The sequence below is a fragment of the Chrysemys picta genome, chromosome 4 (assembly GCF_011386835.1).
Source record: "Chrysemys picta bellii isolate R12L10 chromosome 4, ASM1138683v2, whole genome shotgun sequence".
NCBI classification, from domain to species: domain Eukaryota; kingdom Metazoa; phylum Chordata; order Testudines; family Emydidae; genus Chrysemys; species Chrysemys picta.
In genome coordinates this window covers 147,437,386-147,457,940 of record NC_088794.1, presented here as the reverse complement: position 1 = coordinate 147,457,940, position 20,555 = coordinate 147,437,386, and the positions used below count along the sequence as shown (strand labels likewise).

At 39.4% G+C, this 20,555-nt stretch overlaps 1 protein-coding gene across 6 annotated transcripts in view; it reads right to left on the bottom strand.

The window, feature by feature from the left end:
- Nucleotides 1–1,739: 1,739 nt before the first annotated feature.
- The window catches only part of DDHD1 (DDHD domain containing 1), a 110,812-nt gene continuing 91,996 nt past the window's right edge, over nucleotides 1,740–20,555 (bottom strand). For 3 of the 6 annotated variants that reach the window (XM_065593902.1, XM_065593907.1, XM_065593903.1), the window contains 5 exons: nucleotides 19,370–19,574; nucleotides 13,633–13,782; nucleotides 8,183–8,435; nucleotides 6,195–6,389; nucleotides 1,740–3,026 (listed from right to left, as the gene is read on the bottom strand). In XM_065593902.1, coding sequence (XP_065449974.1) covers nucleotides 2,845–3,026; nucleotides 6,195–6,389; nucleotides 8,183–8,435; nucleotides 13,633–13,782; nucleotides 19,370–19,574 — 985 coding nt within the window. In that variant the 3' untranslated portion in view covers nucleotides 1,740–2,844. Of the gene's footprint in view, nucleotides 3,027–6,189; nucleotides 6,390–8,182; nucleotides 8,436–13,632; nucleotides 13,783–19,369; nucleotides 19,575–20,555 lie in introns of those variants that run through there. The other 3 variants (XM_065593904.1, XM_065593906.1, XM_065593905.1) reach the window with 2 other exon arrangements.

Here is a 20,555-nt window from a genome sequence, read left to right as displayed (position 1 = left end):
TTAGGACTTTTCTATTTCTGCTTTATCTCTTCCCTCCCCATCCTCCATTTTCACCATCTTTTCTGTCTTTGTGTCTCTTCTCCTTTCTTCTATTACCAAATTCTTAGTCTCAATCTATGGCCTTCCTTTCCAAATTCCCACCAATAATATAAGCAATTAAATAGCTAATGCTCACACTAAAGTGTCTTCAGATTTAACACCCCAAGGGCTGCACATCTCTCAGATGTCGTTTCATAGAATCAAAGGACTAGAAGGGACCTTGACAGGTCATCTAGTCCAGTCCCCTGCTCTCATGGCAGGACTAAGTATTAAAACCATCCCTGACGGCTGTTTGTCTAACCTGCTATTAAAAATCTCCAATGATGGAGATTCCACAACCTCCCCAGACAATTTATTCCAGGCAAAAGCTTCCTGTCAGGGAAGTTTTTCCTAATGTCCAACCTAAACTGTCCTTGATGCAATTTAAGCCCATTGCTTCTTGTCCTATCCTCAGAGGTTAAGGAGAATAATTTTTCATCCCCCTCCTTGTAACAGCCTTTTATGTACTTGAAAACTTATCATGCCCCCTCTTAGTCTTTTCTCCCCACTAAACAAACCTAATTTTTTCAATCATCCCTCATAGGTCATGTTTTCTAGACCTTTAATCATTTTTTTTGGTTCTTCTCTGGACTTTCTCCAGTTTGTCCACATCTTTCCTGAAACGTGGCACCCAGAACTGGACACAATACTCCAGTTGAGGCCTAATCAGTGCAGAGTAGAGAGGAAGAATGACTTCTCGTGTCTTACTTAAACTAATCCTACTAATACATCCCAGAATAATATTTGCTTTTTTTTTTGGCAATAGTTATACTGTTGACTCATATTTAGCTTATGATCTACTATGACCCCCAGATCCCTTTCTGCAGTACTCCTTCCCAGGCAGTCATTTCCCATTTTGTATGTGTACAACTGGCTGTTCCTTCCTAAGTGGAGTACTTTGCAGTTGCCCTGATAGAATTTCATCCTATTTACTTCAGACCATTTCTCCAGTTTGTCTAGATCATTTTAAATTTTAATCCTATTCTCCAACACACTTCCAACCTCTTCCAGCTTGATATCGTCCACAAACTTTATAAGTGTACTCTCCATGCCATTATCTAAATCATTGATGAAGATCTTGAATAGAACCGGACCCAGAACTAATCCCTGCGGGACCCCACTCGGTGTTGTCCTTCCAGCATGACTGTGAACCACTGATAACTACTCTCTGGGAATGGTTTTCCAACCAGTTATGCACTCATCTATAGTAGCTCCATCTAGGTTGTATTTCTCTAGTTTGTTTATGAGAAGGTCATATGAGACAGTATCAAAAGCCTTATTAAAGTCAAGATATACCACATCTACCTCTTCAGGCCGTCTCCAGCCTCAGGAAGACATTACTGCATTTGTTGACACTGGGTTTGCATCTGTTCGCAACCACCAAGGACCCTTTTTTTAAAAAAAAAATGCAACGTAGGTCACATGAACACATCATCTGGGTCCAGCACACAGGTCATATATTTGACACTTCTGCTCCAGAGCCTTAAAATTCTGTTTTATGATCCCAGAATTGACTAAGTGATTAATTTGAAGATTTCCTTTCTTCATAACAGTCCTCTCCTGGCTCCTTGGGAATTTGATCCAGCTACAACTGCTGGATCAAATTACTGAAATCACATGATGGGGTCTGATTTTCATAAAATGAAACACTGGCAGAACTCTTTTGTTTGGCTTTTAATAAAAAGTATCACACTGTTTGCTTCTGATATCAATTATGCAAATGCTTCTGAGCTCACCAAATTCATTTCAAGTTGCACTCTTTCTTCTCAATACATTATTGCACATATTTTCAGTAGCAGTAAATGGAATACACTTCGCTACTGCAAATTAAATCTAATGAGAGGTCCAAAATAAGCCTTCAGTCATTTGTGAGACATGTGACCAAAAAGGCAGGGGCCTATGAAAGAGGTTACTTACCTCTGAGAAGAATGTAACTAGTGTCATTTGTGTGAAACCACAAAGATTTATTTTTAATGAAAAAAATACTGAAAGTGTGCCACAGTGTCCATATATTCATTTGAATAGTACAAAGATATGTATATCTGAGAAAAAATCTTAACACTGTAGAAAATAAATGTGGTTCTTAAATTAAGCCAAAAGAAACCAGTAAAAAAGTAATGTTTTGTACACTGGAATAAATGAAGCAATTAGTCAGAGGTAATAATAAATTATAATTACAGTATTTCAAATATTTGTTTCATGCTTTTTCAGCAGTTTCTAAACAAGTTATGTGTAATACACCCTTGAAGTCAGCAGTAGGAATGGTCTTTCAATGGAACTGTGGGTAATATCCTGTAGATTTCAATAAAGTCTTAGAAAAATGACACCAATGTTTATTATTTACTGGTACATAAAACATAGGAACATGGCAGTTTTAGGTTTGCATCTAACATATGTTTTGTTAATTAAAGTTAATTTAGTTTCAGTTGACTAATCTTTATATTTTAACTAAACAGTAATTATGGTCATTAACACATATGTCACCCAAGCACAGTGCTTATGTGATGCTACATGTTCTGGCTTGTTTAAACAATCAAAATCATGAGAATTTGGAATAATTTTCTGCAAATATTTAAAACTAAATGTTTTTAAATGCAAATCATTTTGCTCTTTAAAAACAGGAAAAAATCCAAACATGCACTTAAACCTGAAACTTCCATGCCTTAGACACTACGTTTTAACAGTAAAATATCACTTTTGTGCCATTTGTTGTAAAATTCCCACCCTCCTCAAAATAAAAAAAAACAAAAAAAAAACCCAAAAAATTCAAACAGGGTCTAAATTTGATTTGTCAGCATCTTCTTGGTCCTGTTTATACATGAAGGTAAGAAGAAAGAGAGCAATATCCATAGATGACCAATATGCAGTGTGCGATGTTACTGCAGACCAGTATCTGCTCTCCACAAGACCTTCCCTGAGCTCAAAGTCAATCCTGTGCTCCAGTTCCACTAGAAATGAAATAAAACAGAAACAGGAAGAGTTACTAGATCCATACTTTGACAAAAGAAAAACCACATGCTAATTCTTCTATCATTTGGTTTTGTTTCTACTTGCCTGTATATAAAAAGTACCCAATATTCCTGTGCTGAGGGTTTAGAGTGTCCTCTTGTTTTGTAATTTATGTGTGTGTGTGTGTGTGTGGTTTTTTATATTTATATATATGCAATTACTACAAATAACACAATAGTAATAGATAGATCACGCAGAAAACACTGAAGGTGTTGGAAAGAACAGTTTAACAACCTTATTCTTCATGTAACTAGCGGGAATTACTCAGCAAGTATCCTGATCTTTTCTTCTAAAAACAGGCTTAGGCCAAGATTTTCAAAAGTGACTAGAGAGATACTGATAACTTAATTTTTAGGGGCCCAACTTAAGACACCTGGAAGGTTCTCAGATTTTCAGAAAGTATGGAGTATCCGTCTTTTGAAAATAAAGCTCCTTTAGGATGTCTCAAGTTGGATGCCTTTATTTGTTTCGGTGCCTAACAATTGCTGACGCTTCTGAAAAATGTTAGCTTTAGTCCCAGTCCCTACACAGAAAGTCAGTCCTTTTAAGTTTCCAGATTTTTCCAAAATGTTTCAGCAGCTGCCCTTTTATTTCAACAGCTGCTACTGTAATACCACTTACATCAAAGCAGCCTTTACTGCACATTTAACTGGCTTAGTTGCTACCACAATTAACACACTGTTGTCAACTCATTTGTAGAGATTTTCTTAGTTCTAAAGAAGCAACCGCATGAAATGGATAAACTAAAATCCTAGTTAGCCACGAAGGCCAAAAAACATACAGGGAAAAAATAGAATTGCTTGTCAAAGCCATTGGCTCAAAGTAAAAAACTATATCACTCAAAATCTCCACAATCATGATATCAACAACATTCGGGGAGGTATAGGGCAGTGGCTCGCAAACTTTTTTTTACTGGTGACGCCTTTCACATAGCAAGCCTCTGAGTGCGACACCCCCCCCTTATAAATTAAAAACACTTTTTAATATATTGAACACTATTATAAATCCTGGAGGCAAAGCGGGATTTGGGGTGGAGGTTGACAGCTCGCGACCCCCCATGTAATAACCTCCTGATCCCCAGTTTGAGAGCCCCTGGTATAGGGCTTAATATTTTCCAACCAACATCTAACTGGTTTCCAAATACAGTAAATCAGACGAGACTGGTTTCTCTGCAAGCAAACTGCTAAAACACTATCTCTCGGCGATTCCACTATAGAACCTTGGGATACAAGCAAGATTCACACACATCCATGCAGTAGGCCTTTCAGAAGTTAACACTCCAGCCATGGATTGAGTCAGCCTGGCTGGGCTAGGCTGTGGGATCTCCATCTATAGAACACAATAGAGAGATACTGGGATTGGGTGGGAGGGCTGGAGTTGCTGAATTTCCTAAAAAGAACCCCCCACTAGGATTTAATCACAATCACTGTTACTCCTCCATATTTCCCCCTATGTTTAAAATTAAACCTCTGCCCTATATGATGAATGAGTCACTCAGATTATCTGTTGAAGCTTTGGGGGGAGGGATAGCTCAGTGGTTTGAGCATTAGCCTGCTAAACCCAGCGTTGTGAGTTCAATCCTTGAGGGGGCCATTTAGGGAGCTGGGGCAAAATCAGTACTTGGTCCTGCTAGTGAAGGCAGGGGGCTGGACTCAATGACCTTTCAAGGGCCCTTCCAGTTCTAGGAGATAAATTAAATTAATGGAGATATCCTATCTTCTAGAACTGGAAGGGATAATTTAGCTCTTATCTAGAGCTAAAACTGTGATGTACCATGTGGACACTCCATAAGATGCAACGCTGCTTATATTCTTGACTCAACTGTTACTACAGAGATAATTTAAGATGCACGAGCCCAATCCAAAGCCCACAACACTTACATTTTTCAGAAAAGGAAAAACAAAACTTCAGCTTTTTCTTAATTCCAACATTAAAATTGTCAGAGTGAAACAACTGACTGTACATACAGAGCTTGGACTTCCTATGATTATTTAAAGTCATCTCTTTGAACTTGACTGATTGGGCAGTACTGTGTATATGCATCTAGGGAAAACACCTTTGAGAGTGTGTGAAGTCAAAAGAGAGGAAATGAGTCATTGAAAAATTGTTGAAAGTTCAGATTAGATTAAATCAGATTTTTGACAGTAAATGCCTTGACAATAGAGTGATTGAAAAGTTTTGAAATTAATTTTATCAACATTTTGAATTTTGGCATAGGAAGTGCGTTCATTTTCATAAAAACATTTGCTAAATTTTTGTCCTGTATTTGGACCAGCTCTGCTAGGGGCAAGGACTGTTTCTTTCTCTGTATTTTGTACATCACCAAAAAGTATGTCTTAGTGCCAGACACATACTGGAGAATTAAAAAAGATGCATTCTACTATAAATGAAACTGGATTTCTGAGGCAATTATGTTGACTTTTCCAATGATATTTTAGAGACCATTGTAGCAGAGAATGGACAGTAGAACCTCAGCGTTACGGACAGACCAGTCAACCACACACCTCAACTGGAAACAGAAGTATGCAATCAAGCAGCAGCAGAGAAAAAATAAAAATCAAGAAAGCAAATACAGTACAACACTGTGCTAAACGTAATCTGCTAAAAAAATAAAGGGACAGCAGCATTTTTCTCCCGCATAGTCAAGTTTCAAAGCTGTATTAAGTCAATATTCAGCTGAACTTTTGAAATAACCACCATAATGTTTTGTTCAGAGTTACGAACATTTCAGAGTTACAAACAACCTCCATTCCCGACATGTTCGTAACTCTGAGGTTCTACCGTACTAGCTAAAAGTTCTGTGAAATATATGTACCATTTAAAGAGCAAAAGAAAAAAAAAAAAGAACAGATCAAAGAGATTTAAGCCTCTGGAAATAAATTGAAAAATATTTAATGAATGGGAATGAACCCAGTTTTTATCATCATAAAGCTGCCCAGGAAACAATTTAAACAGGAGCATGTGTTTGTTGTTATAACACACATAGTTCCATGTCCCCCGCCGCCCCCCCCAACAAATGTATCCAAAGTCAACTTAAAAAATAGTCTCCATTTCCAAAAGAGAAGCCAGAAGATACAGCGAGCTGCTCAACGTAAAGGTACACTAACATGTGGGGTCAAGGAAGCCGGAGCTGCTGTGTGGGAAGGTCAACGTTCCAACAGTAGAATGAATGGCAACTGGCTTCTTGTCTTCGCCTTCTGTTCCCTCTTTTCCAGTCTCAGATGTTTGTGAAGTGGGTGCACTAGATCGGCCAAATCTTGAGAACAACATCCCTCCAAGGCCCTTCCCAATGCTAGCAGCGCCTGCATTCAGCACAAAACAGGACAGGCACCATGACTTAAATCATACCACAAATTAAAGTGGCTGTAACACCCATCAATTACAGCCGAATGACAGAGAAAGAAAAACACTACTCATGTTTTTCCAGGGTGGGAAAAACAGCTTATTTAAATTAAGTCTACATTTTTTATCATGTGACTCAAGTCTAGTGTACAATCAAGGTTATAATTCAGAAACTGTAGTCAGGGAAACAAAAATATGCAAGAACAGTTTTGGACCAACAAAATAAAATCCAATACCGAAAAGGTCTATTTTAATTCCTGTTTTACAGACAAATTCTTTTAAGATCTCATTCATTTTGCTACACGGTAGGTTTGGGTACTTCACAATAATTACAGTACCTTCTATGTGAAAGAAGAATCACATTATCATCTTTAATGAGAGGACACTCCTTTCATCAACTTCTTATGCTTGCACCATTTTTAGAGAGACTTAGAAGTGCTATATTATCAGTGAAAGGGGATGATTATTGTTTGAGAATCACTGCATGAAAGTTTAAGATAGTTTACAGATTCATAACCTTAAGAGTGATAACATTTTCTCCTGACTTTGCTGCCATCTTGTGGCTATGTTAAAAAGCTACTTTCACAGTAAAATAAAGTTAAATACACAGATCTTAGGCCTGGTCCACACTAACCCCCCACTTCGGACTAAGGTACGCAAATTCAGCTACGTTATTAACGTAGCTGAATTCGAAGTACCTTAGTCCAAACTTACCGCGGGTCCAGACGCGGCAGGCAGGCTCCCCCGTCGATGCCGTGTACTCCTCTCGCTGAGCTGGAGTACCGGCGTCGAGGGCGAGCACTTCCGGGATCGATCAGGGATCTAGACCAGACGCGATAAATCGATCCCAGAACATAGACTGCCTGCCTCCAGACCCGGAGGTAAATGTAGACGTACCCTTACATGGAAAAAAAAAAAAGCTGTGTAGTGAGATGTGTCAGATCTTGCTTAGGAGTATTATATAAATCAGACTAATTCCTTAAGAAGATAGGAAATAAAAATTTACTTGCTCACTAGGGAAGAAACTCAACAGCAGGTTACCTTGTTTAAACTTCTTTCAAGTTATTTTAGTATAAAACCCAAACAGTGTAGGCCCACACTGAGCAACGCTCTTAGGCACATACTTAACTTCAAGCACAAGAGTAACCCCATCAAAAGCAAAAGAGACTGCTCATATGTTTAAAGTTAAATTAGTGCTTAAGCTGGATCAGGATGCTAAAGGACAATGAAGGGGACAGACAAAAATTTCAGGTTAGAATTTTGCATCTGGAAATTCATGTTATATTAAGTTAAATGGAATCTGAACATTTCTCATTACCAACTAAGGACCTTACTGCCACTAACCAATACTGTGAAATGTGATTTTAATGCAAACATTTTAATTCTTCATGCTGCAAACTAACAACATTTGATTATTGGATACTGACTGACCCATCAGGATGTTATTTCAATTAAACATGCAACAAATAAGATAGCAATAGCAAAAGAAGAACACTGGCTGTAGTATATATAAACATCCCATTCCCTTAAGTAAAAGTTTATTTGGATTTAAATTAGCACTGCACTTACGTTGTGGAAGTACAGGAAAGATACCACTACAGCACATTTATTGTTATGCCTTCAATATCACAAAGGAAAAAAAATGAAGCTTTATATGAAAATAGGGCTCTATTAACAATTAATCAAAATGTTATTGCATGAAACCTAATCGCAAAATGTTATGTACATATGAAAAGACTTAATTAGCAGTTACCTAATATACTTGCTTTGCCTATATTTGTTATTGACTCCCCATAATGGCGTCGAACCATGACTGGTGAAGTAGCAGGGCTTGGTATGGTTGGTATACTTTCATTCTCGGTGACTGAGGTAGGTTCTTTTGTTGGGTTGAGAAAGCTTGGCTTCATGTGCTCATAAGGTAGAGGGTTTGCAGTGTTGTACCAGTGGATCTGGACAGGTGAAATGTTGCTGTAGTGCTTCAAAATTAAAGGTTCTAGTCTATAGGCCTGCAAGATAAATTCAAGAGAAGAAAATCCTGAGCAGTGACAGACACTGAAAATTAAATTTACTTACCAATATATAGCGCTCTTCATCCTCAAATTACTGAACAAACACTAATGATTCATCCTCACAGTCCCCTGGGGATGAATGGATAAACGGCAGCAATCCCATTTTACAGAAGAGATACATACAAAAATTAAAATAACTTGCTCAAGGCAATAGAGGGAGTCAGTGGGATAGTCAGAATTAGAACTCAGGAGTTCCTTGCTCCCAATCCCTGTCACTCTGTTAAGAAAAGAAATCTTGCTACTGTGAAATAGATGTAGCAAATTAATAGCCAGAAATTGACAAATGTTGAAAATACACTGTGGTCATGTTTATTTTCATTTTCCTGGAAAACTGACGAGTTTCCTCACTGCTTATGCACATATCCTTGTATATTCCTCTGCAACACTGCTACCACTATATTCTTTCATCAGAAGTGAAAAGTACTGTTAATAGTAGGCTATTACAGTACAGCAAAAGTCTTATCCTTTCTATATGGATAAACTGATTCTGCATTTCACAGCAAATCGTTAAAACTGGCTATTTAATTTTGCTCACACAATCTGAACAAACCTCTGTTTATTAGGCAAATGTGGAAATTGTAGATACAATTTAGGTAGTGAGCTTTGAAAGTCTGATGAGTAAGATAGAAGTTTTACTATACTTATTTTCAACAGAAGACATTACTGGACAGTACAGGTGACAGCAAGGAGATGCCAGAAAAGTGGTAACTCACCACTGAGGCCTGGTCTACACTGGGGAGAGAAAAGGGGAGGGGGGGGGAGCGGCCTAAGTCGGTCTAAGTTACGTAACGTCAGCTACGAAAATAGAGTAGCTGAAGTCAACGTACTCAGAGCTACTTACCACGGTAGGTCGACTGTTGACCCTCCCCCGTCGACTCTGCCTATGCTTCTTGCTCCGGTGGAGTACCGGAGTCAACAGGAGAGCGCTCGGCAGTCAATTTATCACGTCTTCACTAGATGTGATAAATCGAACCCTGCTGGATTGATCGCTCCAGAGGCAAGTGTAGACATGCCCTGAACAAAATCTAGGTAATCTTTAGGATAAAGAACAAATGGTTGTAGGCTGGATCAAATGTGTGGGGAGGGCCACACTAGCCTTTGAATTAATTGGCACTCAATTAACTCAAGGTAAAAAAAAGTGTATTGTAGACATACCCAATGAACAGCTCTTCTGTAGATGGGCTGAGGTGGGGAGGGAGAAATAAAAACGATGGCCCTAATTCAGCAAACCATTTAAATGTGTGATTAGTTCAACTGAACTTGAATTAGACCATTCATGAACTTACATACTTTACTGACTTGGGGCCTATAGTGAGATAGTAGTAGTAGACTGGCATGGAGGGCTTTTACAGTCCCATGACGGCTTTTATAGTCAGACAATTCCAATATCCTTAATTTGGTTTCAGGGAGCACAGATCTTGACCTCCCTTTTGGGATATGTATTTGGCTAGGGCCAGATGACAGGATGGCATGTCAGTTTTCTAGGGCCCCTGTCACCAAGAGTTAAACAGCAGCTTTCTTTAAAATAAATCCTTCTTATATGGATTGCTCTGCAGCATCAGTCAAATAAGCTAACAGACTGTTAGGCACGGCTAGGAAAGGGATAGTAAGACAGTAAATATAATGCCCCTATATAAATCCATGGTAGGCCCACACCTTGAATACTGCGTGCAGTTCTTGTCTCCCCATCTCAAAAAATATACATTAAAATTGGAAAAGATACACAAAAGGGTAACAAAAATGATTAAGGGTATAGAATGGCTTCCATATGAGGAGAGATTAAAAAGACTGGGATTGTTCAGCTTGGAAAAAAGACGACTAAGGGAGGATATGATAGATGTCTATAAAATCATGCATGGCATGGAGAAAGTGAAAAAGGAAGTGTTTAATCCTTCACATAACACAAGAACTAGGGGTCATCCAATGAAATTAATAGGCAGCAGGTTTAAAACAAACAAAAGGAAGTATTTCTTCACACGACACACTTGTTCCCAGGGAATGCTGCGAAGGCCAAAACTATAACTGGGATTAATAAATAAATAAATGAAGATATCCCATCTCCTAGAACTGGAAGGGACCTTGAAAGGTCATTGAGTCCAGCCCCCTGCCTTCACTAGCAGGGCCAAATTCTGATTTTGCCCCAGATCCCTAAGTGGCCCCCTCAAAGATTGAACTCACAACCCTGGGTTTAGCAGGCCATTGCTCAAACCACTGAGCTATCCCTCCCCCCCAAAAGAATCAGATAAATTCATGGAGGATAGGTCCAACAATGGCTATAACCCAAGATGGTCAGGGTTGAAACCCCATGCTCTGGGTGTCCCTCAGCCTCTGACTGCCAGATCCTGGGACTAGATGACAGGGGATGGATCACTTGATAATTGCCCTGTTCTGTTCATTCCTTTTGAAGCCTCTGGCATTGGCCACTGTCAGAAGACAGGATACTGGGCTAGATGGACCATTGGTCTGACCCAGCATGGCCATTCCTATGTTCTTACATAAAAAGATATTAGCCCATTAACAAAGCCTGTATCATACATGCGGCTAATTGAAAATTTCCAACTGAAATTATATGCAGCGTTATTGTAACCATTCTACTGGGGGAGAAGAAACAAGCTTTCAAGTCACACCAAGCCTTGATGTGCACTACATATTTACTTTGGTATAACTACGTTGTTGCTCAGGGGTGTGAAAAATCCATCCCCTTAAGTGACGTAGTTATACTGACCATAACTCCTCCTGTAAAGGTGGAGTTATTAAGCTGATGGGAGAGCTTTCTGCATCGGTGCAGCTGCACTAATGTAAATTTGTAGCACAGACCTGTCCTCAGAGTGTCACAGCTATGAGGCAGTGAGTGGGAAGACTGCCTAGGATTGCTGAAGGAAGACTTTGGTACCCAAGAAGGGGAAACACATAGTGACCTGGCAGGAGGGCCAAGTCATGAAGAAGTTGCAGATACGGGTGGAGAGACCGACAGAGGAAAGCACAACACCTGGAAGGAGCTAATCCCCAGAGCAGCCAGGAGAAACGGACCTTGTGACAATGAGGTACTCTACGTGTTGTGGGATTTCTGGATCTTGAAAGGCGCGTTGTGGGGGGTACTGATCATTGTAGCAATGGAGCTATGTCTGCAAGTTTTGCATTTGTTCTGGCAGGGTCTGGTGCCGCTTTGAGTTAGTGTGTCCCGGTCTGTGAGGAGCTTGCTTCTGATGATGAGCTTCGAGAGATTGGAGGGGAGGGGCGGGGTTTGAAGAAAAATGGGTTCAGGAAAGATTTCATTCAGGATGGGGTCCCCATTGAGTTTGGCTTGTAGTTTGATGATACCCAAGAGAACCTGTTTCAATACAGAAATAAAACCCCCTTTTACTGCACACCCTTGGTTGTCACCTACCACCCCATCCTGGAATCCATATGGGGGTATTTGGGTGGCCCATTATCATGATGTGATCTACTTCTCTACAAGGACACTCCACCCTTTTTGTCCTATGACTACAGGGGCATTAACGGGCCATTTCACCTTGAATGGTCCCTTAGAATATGGGTTAACCACTTAGGCTAAACAATCTGTTCAATCTTGTATTTAGCTGTGACACTGAGAACCTTTCCCAGCCCTGAAGAAAGAGCTCGGTGTAGCTCAAAAGCTGGTCTCTCTCTCTCTCAACGGAAGTTGGTCCAATAAATGAGATTACTTCACCCACCTTTTCTCTCCAACTGAAATTGTACTTTTGCATGCCAGTGGAAATATACTTTTGCATGCCAGTGGAATTTTCAGACTGTCTTAATAAATAACTCAGTTACTGTACATGGATAAAAGGCTAGTTTTCAGAAGTCATTACGTATTGATCTGTGGGCATATGGATTTTCATTAAGGAATTACATTCAGTATGACCCATTCAGTTTTCTTTGTTTTCATAAGGTAGAAAAGTATTTTGCACCTTCTGAGTCCACGTAAAGAATGTTTCAATTTGTGAGAGGGTCAGAGTCAATTACAATCTGATTGACTTATTTTGAAAATAAAATGCTTAATGGAATTTGTGCTGTCTGGCAAGTTAGAGATGTTGGACAGATCCTTAGAGGATGTAAATCAGCGACGCTCCACTGCAGTCAGATGATATTTGGTGACAGGCAAAGTTAAAAAACTGCCAGCAACACTTTAATGATGTGGAAATAGAAGTTTTATCACAGAAGTCTCGAAGTTTTTAACTGGAAAGCGCAGCTTCTTTGTGAATGCAACATTATCTCATTTGTAGGCTTGGCAGTATTCAATTTTTTTCTACTTCTGACAATTAATATTTTTATTTTTAAGATGTTTTCTATTTTTAACCATTTTTATTTTTACAGTTGCTAGAAATGAAAGGGGGAAGGGATGGAGTTAGGGTAGCGTTGATAGCAGGCTACAGTGGGTTCCCAGTACTGACAGCTGGGCTGCAGAGGACTCCCTACATAACCAAGGGGCCCAAGACACGCTGGCACAAGATGCGGGGGAGGATCCAAGGCCAGTGACACCTGATCCTTGCAGATATGCTGTTACTGACCGATTTTTTTCATCAATTTCACTTTCAGCTGAAATCAACATTTACCTAACCTTTGGAGGAGGGATAGCTCAGTGGTTTGAGCATTGGCCTGCTAAACCCAGGGTTGTGAGTTCAATCCTTGAGGGGGCCACTTAGGGATCTGGGGCAAAATCAGTACTTGGTCCTGCTAGTGAAGGCAGGGGGCTGGACTCCATGACCTTTCAAGGTCCCTTCCAGTTCTAGGAGATGGGATATCTCCATTAATTTTACCAACTGAAATAGAATCCTACCAAGATTAATCGTTAGTGATTAGCAGTGTTAAAATTATGCATAAAAAAATCACTCTGTTACTGAGTAAACTATTTCCAAAGGAAGGATAAGAACTGCATAGGACATTATTGCATTTTCTAGTGATAATTTATTTTGCAATTACAAAACCCAAGACACTGGAAGATGACTGGCAGAAAGCTGTTCTGCAAAACCATGTTGCATGCAGAAAGATACCTATGTTGATGCAAGTACTCTGAAGATCACTTCTTACATATTGTCTTTTATTGTCCTTCAGCACACTTTATTTAAAAATACTCTTGAGGTAAAAGCTTGTAACTGCAATAAAAACTCACCACTGGATCTGTTGGATGAAAAATGTTTAGCAACCGGTTACAAATAGTTCTGGGCAGAATGTGATCTTGACTTCCACTGTTCCCTGGACGGATGCCACGCAGTGCCAAAAACACTGCTAATGGAGATCCCATACAGAAGAAATTCTCAACCTAAGGAGACATTTCATTTTATATTAATAGCTGGAGGAAATGTAGCTTTCTAACACACAGTGGGGTTTGGTTTAAATCTCAATGTCTCAACAGAGGGACTTCAGAAACATGTTATGAAGAACTAGTAGTAAAAGTGAAGAAGTCCACAATACATTACAGGTAAACTTTCCATCTCCCTTAAACACGATAAGAAATGTACATGTTACTGCACAATGTAAGACAAATTTTGGAAATCTGCAAACACTGTCTCAATTCAGTATGATACTTCAACTGAAGGAGGCATATAAGTGTTACAGGGGGTGGGGTGAGGGAGCTGATTTTGGAGGATATTAAAGAAAAAATTATGAAGTTTGTAATGCTGAAGTCTGATTTCTCATGAAATTGCAGGAAGCTTACCACAACTACTAAACTTCACTTTAAAGAAGTGCCCTGTGGCTGTTTGATACATAGACCATCAAGGAAGCAGAAAAGCAAGTTATATTGAAAATCAAGAACTACCTACATTACATTTGTAGTACTCACATGCACACACACACACACACACACACACACACACACACACACACACACACACACACACACACACCAGTGTTATGCACAACCTCTTAAAAACATCTTAGGTTGAGTGAATGGTTTGGTACTTGTGAAAAGGTGCCAGTATCACACAGACTGGGAACCGTTACACACAGAATAGGTACAGTACAGCGGTAGTTTTGCAAGCTCCCCTCATATGGACCCAATCTACTGCAATCTTGTTCTGGAGGGACTGCCTCTGACATTGAGAGGTTAGTTCAGTCTCCACTGGCGATTTAAACTTGCAAACCTGTCCCCTGAGAACTGGGCTGAGACCACTAACTTGTCTGACATAGGTCACTGAACATGCATCAGTGGTAACGACTTTTGGTCACTACCAACCTGGGCCGGGATTCAACATTGACCTAGAGGTGAATGGCTTCGTATCCCATTACCAATCCTCAGACTTCCAGTCCCCTAGAAACATCAAATGTAAAACTCTGTAGTCAAATATATTTTCACAAGTCAAAATTACTTTTCAACCTTTAGTATATTTTCTTATAAGAAAAATTCATTCTATCATTATCAGAACTTCATTGTAACTTTCCCGATAAGCTGGCAGTGCATTACAACAGAATCATTACTAGGGCAATACCATTTAGCGGACAAAAGAAATGGCTGCATTTTTATTAAGTGAATATGCTGAATGCTTGGATTCTTGAAGCAACTGTTATATGTCAGGCAGCATATGGAGCAAGACAGGGGAAATAATGGTCCATTTCATTCACCACACTCCAGTGCTGCTTAAGAAATTCTTCCTCCTCTAAATTGGTCTTGGTAACACACTTCTGAACACGATTCTTTCTTCAACAGGAATGTTCTTTTCAAACTCCATTTTAATATAAGGACTTTATTTCTACAGCAACGCCAGCCATCTTGCAAGCCACAAAACATTATCTATATTACCGCTCCAGTCAATTACAGAGCAGATCTTCTCTTTTATCACCAAGCTTTGCATAGAATCCTGTATTTTCCTAATTGGATGAAAGCTTCATTTTATCTTCAATAGCAACAATAAAAATGTGGTGATAATTAAATACAGGAAGATTATCATTGCATAATCCTTTAAATCATACAAGTAGCTTCAACCCTGCCAATCTGACACACCTGCATTCAGGGTCTGCGCAATTCCTGTTTCAGAAAGGGGTATTGAAAGCTACTGTGACTGCCATGTGATACTTGATAGCTGATACTTAAAAAGATTTCAGTAAACTCAGCTTAGGTGAAATGCAGACTAGACAAGTATTTGAAAAGGTAAATGGATCCAGTGATTACAAGACACAGGAGGGTTTTTCCTGTTCCTTCAGGCCCACTGATAATGCATCACTGACAATGTCCAGGTGGACAAGGGCTTCCTTCTTGGGTCAGTGTTCTTTACTATATATTCTCCTATAGGAAGAAGTCTTTTGATGTGGTGTTCCGGCTAGGTTAGACTTGTAGATTGAAGACTTAATTGTAGAGTGTATCCCATGTAACGGTTCTGATTAATACCAAAAAGTGAAGCTCCACAGAATCAAAAGAGAGCCTTTCAGAAATGAAGTCCTTCAAACTGAGGAACTGAAGCCATTAGACTCTCGGCATTATCAAGCAGGTAGTTTATTTGGAAAGTTATCATATGATGATCTATTGAGGGTGAGGAGGCCACAGTCTTTAAAAACTAGGTAGCATTCATTTGGATAAGCCAGATGTTGATGTGGGGAATATTACCTATTTGTGTGAAATACAGCAGCAAGTTGTCAATGGCACAGTTTAATAACAGAAGCAACATTTATTTTTAATGTTGCGCTCCGAAGATAGATTATGATGACAGCTATGATTCAGAAGACAAACTGAATTACTGGGGAGGAATGATACACAAGAAGCAGAGCTAAGCTACTTTAGCAACAAAACCCAAATCACCAACAATACCATTCAAGACTTTGTGTAATTCTTCCAGACTAGAAGAGCAGCTGAATGAGAGAATGAATGTGTGACAATGCACCTTTCAATGACACAATGTGTGCAAGCGAAGGGGACACATGGGCATATTGACAGGTGAAATTAAAATGGGAGGGCAATGAAGATAACTGCAGCATATGTTTATATATTGCCTTTCATCCAGAAGGATTGCAAAGAACTTTACCGACCGAGGAAATACTTCAGTTGAGCATGAAACTGCAGCCACCTCTAGACTGTAGCCCATAGCCCTTTAACTGCATCAGAAACACCATGCAACTTTTGAGGACAAGAAATGAAGGGACGAAGCTAGCAGATTAGCATTACATGGGGAATTTAACTAGGCAGTTCTGTTCTGAATTGCTGCAGAGTGTTGCTACGAGAAGTCTGAAGACCTCCTTTTCTCTCAGATATGGCTGCATTTCAGTTGTACTCCTAGTGTCTTTTCAACACCATTAACAGCTTTGGATAGATAGAGGATGCTGCTGTACAAAAGTTGAGTTCTAATATGTTGAAATTTGCCCAGGGAACCAGGGTTAACTGACCTTAAGAATCTTTGTGAAAAGTCCCACAGAATCCTGAAATAGCTTAGGTAATTGTGTTGACAAACACAGAGTTAAATAAACTAATCACTAGCTTTGGTCTCAGGAAGTAATTGTGGTGTGCCCCTCCTCTCTTCCACTTCTTAAAGGAAAATCCTTCTATCATGCTGTTATCTTTGACCACTGAAGCAAAAATGACAACTGACATGCCCCAATGCCATAGAGCGGCTAGCTTTCCCAGCATTTTTACATTCTTCAGATAAGCAACATATAGAATTCTTCCTTAGCCTCTTCTTCCTTTTCCACAGCTGTTGTCCCACAGACAAGGCCAAAACGAGACTGCATCCCTAAACTCTACTAGTATCTCACCAGACATGTAGAGTTCTGGCATTCAACTCCTGGTCCCCTCAGTGAGGCCTACCATTCCTAGCCCTGAGAGTTTTAGTGAATCCTTCATTAGGGCCATCAGTGGGGAGGAAGTCTAAAGTCCTTAACTCCAAAGATCCTATTTTGGTGGCCATAATCTTGGCCGGGATGATGAGTTGGGGCACTGACCAAAGACCCTCCAAATCTTCAGGTTCCCCCCATCCCCCCCAGAAGGAGCAGTTATATGCACCGCTTCCTTTCACATTAATCACCAGGTAATGTAGTTTCTGGATTTCTTCCTGAACTTATCTTGACAGAGAAATGTGTCTATTTGCTCAAGGTCAAGCAAGCATTTAAGTCTCACTTAAGTAGGACTAGTGACTTTCCCTAATCTTAGGCATTCTGGTGACCACAGTAGTGACCACATTTTTCCATCAAAGTAGTACAGGCCCATTCAATCATATATGAAGGCCAGATGTGACCACTATGACCATCTACTCTGTCTGCCGGTCTTCTTTGGACAGGCCAAAGAATTTCATTCAGCAATTACTACATCAAGCCCAATAACTCCTGGTTAAACTAGAGCATTATTAAAGGAATAGCTCTGTCTGGGTAGAAAGAGCCAAGACTTTGGTGGATGATATCTACACAGCAGTTACTTGTCGCCACGTTAGTCACATACAACCAGCTGGTCTAATATGCCGCTGTGAAGTTGTCCTTCAGTGGAAGCATCCCGTGAACTCTTCCTTTAGTAGAAGCATCTTGCTCTCATATATTTAAGGTAAGCCTCTCCTCCTCTTGAACTGCTCTCCATCAGAATGAAGGTACTCAGAAACTACAGTGACAGGCAACAGTATAAAACCCTTTGATACACTATTTAACAGTCTATGGAAGATTTAGCAGGATGAGGAAGAGAGAGGATGTATGACAAGGGAAAATTACCTATGAGTAATTTGGTTTGTCATAGTTCTCTCCTCTTTCCCCATCCTACTTCCCTTGCTTTGTGCCCCTTCGTAGGGCTCTTGTTCTGAAAACGTTCAGACTGAATGCAAGTGGATGAAGGACAAGTCTTTGTACAGAATTGAGGGGTGAAGGGTATCAGTCTATCTCCTGCTTCCCAACCGGTAGAGATAATAGCATGATGTAGATTATGTTTTATTAAAATGATGGTGAAGAGAAGAGGGTTAGGACAAACTGAATTACTAGTAAGTAATTTTTCCGTTTTTCTATCAGCTGATATTGACTTTAGTTACTAAGGCCCAGATTTTTAAAGCTATTTAGGCACGGCTGTGCTCAATGACGCAACGCCTCACTGAGATTTCGTCTCAAGTGTCTAAATCCCTTTAGAAAATGAGATTTAGGTTCCTAAATCTGCTACACATTGCATCGCTGAGCACAGCAATGCCTAAATATCTCTAAAAATCTGGGCCTATGAGTACAAAAGCAGTGACATCAGAAGGAGAAAAAAATGATAATTTTAAAAACTCTGAAAAATGAGCTAATTTTCTTTTTTACGTAATGTCATATTTTTAAAGTCCAATATCTCAAGACATTATAGGACTATTAGCAAGTCTTGTGCAACCAATTGGAAAGTTGGGAATCGCCTCTTTCCAATGGCCTAAAGCTCCAGTAATTGGCTCTATTGGCTTATAAAATATCAGTCTAAACCTATCACTAAAAACTGCTTGTCCCGTGTCTCAGCAGGCCAGTGTAATCTGGGGGAAAATTCCACATTTGGAGGAAGTTCAGCCAGGTTTGAAGCTGTTCAGAGGTTTGGCATGTTAGAAGCAGTCCCAGGGCAAGATGGATTAGTGGGCAGAGTAGAGGTGAGACTGTCAAAGGTGCATGATAAATGCAAATTTACAAAATGGATTTCACCACCACATGTGGTATAAACAAACATGTAATATTAATATAATTCATATAATAATATATAATATATTTTAGATATAAATATATATTATAAATTTTAAATTGAAGAGCAAAAATTAAATATATGAATGTATATTAATCCTTTTATATACATATGTGAATATTTAAAAATAAATCTATAAAAATTACCTCAGTACAAGCAGAAAAAGAAACTTGGGTAGAGCGTATTGAAAACAAACTTTTATAGCAAACACAATAAATATTCATTCATTCAATAAAAATCCATCGAACATACATACCTTAAATTTTAAGGCAGGTGTTTTCGATATGGTTGATGCCTTTAATTCATGTAACCTTTCTTCTATCTCTCTCAATCTAGAAAAAAGGGGTGTCTTCATTAGGCATGGTGCGGACAAAAAGCAGTTAGCCAATTTTTGAGGTTGTATGTTGTTTCCATTCGGAGAAGGAATTGATGCTGGAGTCAGATATTTGTTTGACGCAGTCCTATTTATTTACAAAGAACATACACAAAGTTCTGTTTCCCTGAGCACAGCAGGAATCAAGCAGCAGGAGACAGTTTCTTTGCTCACAGTCCCAACCCTTTCTCAGCCAGAACTTTACCCAAAACCTCTCTCTCGCTCAGCTTTTCTCAGGGTCATGGAACACGTGCATCCCCAATTGTATCTTGGCTTCCTTCTCTATCTGCTTCTGTGGTTGTTTTGCGGCTTCTCCCCTTCTCCTCCCTCCCTGCCCCAAACTCACAGCTGCAATCAAAACGATCCCTTATTCCTGTGTTTATCAGACCCCAAGGAAACCTTTTGGACTGCATGGCCCAGCCACTGCCTGTATTTGAAGGCAGTCTAGTCCACTGCTTCAGCTATCACTGGGGGCATTTAACTGTTCCCTTGTTTTGCATGAATGTAAGGCAGCTATCATGGCCGCCAACTTTCCTCAATCCACAGCAGAACAACAGTATTACAAATTATTTACAGAATAGAAGAAATGACTTTATTAAATTTTCAAAGTGTGTTTTATGAATAAAATGTAGAACATATCTATTCTGCAGTATATCGGTCTAACTAGCAAAAAATGGGTTTTGGGGACTGGCGTTTACTGAAAAGCAGCATTTTCAACAGTCTACATGTGTTCAAGAGTATGACTCACTCAGCAAAGAAACTGAATATTTATCTCCACCCATTACATATTAAGAGGTATCATATGCTGTAATCACACATGCCACTTATAGAACATTATAGAGGGAAGTACAATTTAAAACATTTAAGAATACAATCAAACTACTCCAGGCACAAAAATTTTCACAAGCCCAATATTGCTTTAAAAAGATTATAAACTTTGAAATCCTGAAGTTACAGATTGTAATTATATGTTTTATAGAAGCATACATATGAGATTTATACTGAACTGCATTAATAATATTTAAAGATGGCTGTATTCATTGATGAATGCATATGTTGCGTAACATTA